We start from the raw sequence: 4,616 nt of genomic DNA, 5'->3' as shown, positions 1-4,616 counted from the left end.
TAGGCAAGTTCCCTCCAGTCTGGGAGGGAACTGGGGAAGGCTGGGATGCGTCGCCGCATGGAAATTGCATAAGATTATAAAATCCAGTATGCTTGTGCGTGCGGCCCCTGGATTTTATAATATGCGCGCACTGTCACGCCCATGTTATAAAATGGCGCGTCCATGTGTGCGCGCCAGGAAGTACACGCACATGAACGCACATGGATGCGCGCGTGCTTCTTTTAAAATCTACCCCATAGTTAATCAGGCCCTTAAATGGTAAGCCTTCTGGGGACAGGAAAATATCTACTGTATCTGAATGTAACTTGCCTTAAGTTACAAATGAAAAGGAGTGAGCTGAATGAATAAATAAAAAAGAAGCTGACTGATTTTCATGAAAGTGAATTCTGGAACCTGGTGTTGACTTACTGGCAGATTATTCAAGCTAGGAAGCTAGACTCCAGACAGTGGCAAGGAAAAGCTAAATAACAAACATAGAAAAATGCAGACTTTGTCTACAGAGCTGGATTTAGAAAAGTAAATTAAAAATTATCAAAATGCAACCAAAATAGCAAAATATGAACAAAAAAACAAGATAAATTATTGACATTCAGGAAATGCCAATAATTCATGATCATTACATGTGGGGGAATTTTTGGGGGGAATGTTGTGAGCAAGTCATTCACTGGTTGTTGCGATCGGCGGGGGCCAACCCCCAGGGCCGACAGTGGCAGACGCGGGTCTCTTAGGTACTGTCTGCGCGGTCCTCATCATCGGCTAAGGCAGCAGGGAGCCAGCAGCATGGCTCCCGCAGGGGCAGCCTTAGCCCCAATCTGATGCAGGCGCTTGGCTCCTCCCCCCCCCCCCCCCTTATAGGAGCAGCAACAGGAAGTAGTTCCAGGCTCCCAGGAACCACTTCCTCACCCAGGACTATATAAGGAGGCTTCTGAAAGATTGCCAGTGCCTTGCAATAGGTCCAGCTTGGTGTGTCTCCTGCCTTGCGTTGATTTCTGCTTTGGATACTGGATTGTAGACTGGATACTGGATACTGGATTGTAGACCATGTAGACCATTGTAGACCATTGTAGACTTTGTGTCAATATTCGCCTCCTAATTCAACACCACAGCAAGTACATGTTCTAGTTCATAGTCATACATATTCTAGGATATCAAAGTAGCTACTATATAATTTAGTTCATATGTTTACGAGTGAAAAAAAAAGAGGATGATATCTTAACAGGGTTCGTTTGATAACTTACAGATAACAATCAATAAAAGCAAGTTTCAGAGATCCCTAGGGGGATATGTAAGGTGCCTTTATCATGCAATGACCTGCATCTACATTTGTTCCCATACAGCTCTGATGCTGACCTTTCTTCTCCATTCACTCTGAGTCTGGAAAAATACTGGGGGAAAAAAAAGTCTCAAATCATCAAACCGCAGGCTCACAGACTAAACTGACTGGCCAGAAAAAAAAGCGAAAGAGACCTTCACTAATGTCTGTCGGGGGATATAATGGAAATTGGAGGATTCCCTGGCGATTCACAGCAAGAAGGCACAACTGATTTACATGTTCAGAAATGACATTCGGAGGTCAGCGAACCTCCTAAAATTGTATCAATTCATAAATATGCAATGAAAGAGCTGATCAAAGTCAACGATGTGGGGACGCTACATTTGCATCTCAGATATGGGCAAATAGTAAAGAGACATTTACAGGGAAATATGGGAGCCCTCTACCCCCTAACGAGATCAATGGAATGTAGAGAGGTGAATGTGTACTCAACGATTCAAATACTGCGATCGACAAGAAAAACTCAGGAGCACATAGTTCTGTAGAGCTTCCAATTCCTTCTCAGCAGAATATTCAAATAATTGCCTTTTTTTTTTTGTTCTATATGCAAACCTTCCAGCAAAGTTCTGGCTCTGGTCGCTTTCCTGGTTTCCTCAGAGGGAATCTCTCCAAGGGACTGGCCAGTTTCACTGCTGACTACGGTTCAATCTGTATATGCTCCCCCTATTCTTAGGTCCATGGCACAGACCCTTCAAAGCCTAGCTCCGGAGGAAATTGCTAGTATTATTTGTCCCCCGCCCGCCTCTAGCCTCCTAATTTTATGGTCAGAGGGATCTATACGGTGCCACCCACTTCTTGTCATTTTTGCTAATTTTATATGAGGAAGGTAACTTAGCTGGAGTCAGACTCGATCCCGACGACCCAACGCTCAGGGTGGCTGCAAGAGAACACTTGTTCTCATCAACCCCTGGTCCTTTTTCCGATGAAAGTGCCCCAGGCTGAGATACTGAGACTCCTGATCAAAGTACCGAAAATAATAATAATAATAATAATAATAAAAAGAACTGCAGCAGACCTGGCGGCAACCAGTAATTTTGGCTTTCAAAGGTCATGATTACAGTATAGACCCATGGGGCAAGGTATTTCTATATTAATGAAATGCCAGTTGGGAGAAAATAGTTTCATATTAGAAATTGTGTTTCTTTTTAGGCGTTCTTGTTAGCAAAGGCAAAGAGCACATTAAGGAGGATCGTGTCAAGTCAGTCCTGTCGGTCTGGCCGCCTTCTCAAGAGGTCAGAATCTGCTTGCTCTTCTGCCGACAAAAAGGGGGAAAACACACACACATTTGGGAGTCGACCTTTCCCAAATTGGTTATCCCACCTCTTTCCCACCTTCTATCCATCGATTTGTTATTAACTTGGCTACTGCTTTTAAATAATCCATTTCTCCCCCCCGAGCCTGAATAGGGAGTCCGGGGAGGAAAGAGTTAGCTCTGGAGCCGCCTTGCACAGTCTAACCAGGCTGCTTCTGCCATGCGTGGAGGGACAGGAGGTATAAAAACCCGGAGAGGTTCAAAGATCCGATCAGAAACTTGCTGGAGGCTGGCAGCGAAATCCTCTTCGCTGTCCACACCAGTGACAGAACAAGAGTCCTCCCAGCGTTTTATTCCCTTCGGAATGATTTTGTAGCAAGCAAAGCAGGTGCGGGAAAAGCCTCCCCCCCCAGCACGATATGTCTCTTTCCAGCTGCTGTGGACCGAAAGATAGAGGTGGTTTAGGATGGAGTAGGAACCTCACAAACCAAACTCTTCTGGACGTGATAAATCTCTTGAACGCCGATGAGACGGAGATCCACCCAGATGGCTCTAGGGCCACCAGGATCATCATAGCTGTCGTTTACTCGGTGGTCTGTGCCCTGGGGGTGGTCGGCAACCTCTTGGTCCTTTTTCTTTTACACTCCAAGCAGCGCAGGAAAATGTCGACAGTGACTTTTTTCGTCCTGAATCTGGCCGTGACCGATTTCCAGTTCGTCCTGACTTTGCCTTTCTGGGCAGTGGACACCGCCCTGGACTTCAGCTGGCCATTTGGCAACGTTATGTGCAAGATCATCTCCTCGGTCTCCACCATGAACATGTACGCCAGTGTTTTCTTCCTCACGGCCATGAGCGTGGCCAGGTACTGCTCGGTAGCTTTCTCTCTGAGGGTGAATGAAGGCTCCTCCCGGTGCCTCGCCAAGGTAATCAGTCTTCTCATCTGGGTTTTTTCCATGGTAGCTACCTTGCCACATGCCGTCTTTTCCACAACCGATGTGATTTCCGATGAAGAGCTGTGTCTGGTTAAATTTCCAGAGCTGAGAAACGTTGACCCTCAGTTCCTGCTGGGGTTGTACCAGACGCTGAAGATCTTGCTGGGTTTCGTCATCCCTCTCATAATCATTTCTGTCTGCTACCTCCTTCTGCTGAAGTTCCTGAGCAAGCTGAAAATGAGCAACAACAACCCTCAAAGGAGATCAAAAGTCACCAAATCCGTCACCATCGTGGTCCTCTCTTTCTTTATTTGCTGGCTTCCAAACCAAGCACTCACCGCTTGGGGGATCTTTATTAAATTTAATATCCTCCCTTTCACGGAAGCCTTCTACACTGCCCAAGCTTACTTCTTCCCTCTCACCGTCTGCCTGGCTCACACCAACAGCTGCCTCAACCCCATCCTTTACTGCCTAATAAGAAGGGAGTTCAGAGAAGCCCTGAAAGAGCTGCTAATCAAGCTCACTCCATCCTTCTTCAGGGGTCACAACATGCAAAACAAAGCAAAGCTGAGGAAAGAACAGGTACATGTGGTCATCCCCTTGCAAGAGGCACGCACAAACTTCGTGTTGAGGATGAAGTCAACTTCATAGAAGGATAAAAAAAAAAAAAGACGAAAGGAAAAGCAGAGCATTCCGATGAAATCATCTGCCTCTTGGATCTGAGGCTTGTAAAGTTGTATAGTTTAAGAAGCGAAAGTGCTTGCGAGTGGTGTAAAATATGGACTGGATCCAATTGCAGACTGAGGTGGGGGGAGGCAAGGAAGACAAGGAATCGGGAAGTCTTCAGGACTCCATCTGCTTGGAGGCGGAGCAGTGAGGGTGCAGGATTGCAGGTTCAGGACCCTGGAGAGCTCCAGGCCCCTCCTTTCCCCATACCCCATACCCCATACCCCACCGCTGCACTACGTTCCCCAGGCAGTGGCAGCGTAGACCATTAGCCACCACACCCCAACAGGCGCATGTAACAGAGGCGAGAGACATTTGGTGAACCTAAAGCAAAACCTAAATCAAATCTGCGACTCCGATTTGATGTCTTTTC

The 4,616-nt window shown here is 46.6% G+C and overlaps 1 protein-coding gene across 1 annotated transcript; it reads left to right on the top strand.

The window, feature by feature from the left end:
- The first annotated feature begins 3,004 nt into the window (after positions 1-3,004).
- LOC115097619 (relaxin-3 receptor 1-like) lies at positions 3,005-4,168 on the top strand. The gene has a single exon (XM_029613559.1). The coding sequence runs from the start codon at positions 3,005-3,007 to the stop codon at positions 4,166-4,168; it is 1,164 nt and encodes a 387-aa protein (XP_029469419.1).
- Positions 4,169-4,616: the final 448 nt, after the last annotated feature.

This window comes from Rhinatrema bivittatum, chromosome 8 (genome assembly GCF_901001135.1).
Source record: "Rhinatrema bivittatum chromosome 8, aRhiBiv1.1, whole genome shotgun sequence".
NCBI classification, from domain to species: domain Eukaryota; kingdom Metazoa; phylum Chordata; class Amphibia; order Gymnophiona; family Rhinatrematidae; genus Rhinatrema; species Rhinatrema bivittatum.
This window is presented reverse-complemented; position numbering and strand designations above follow the sequence as displayed.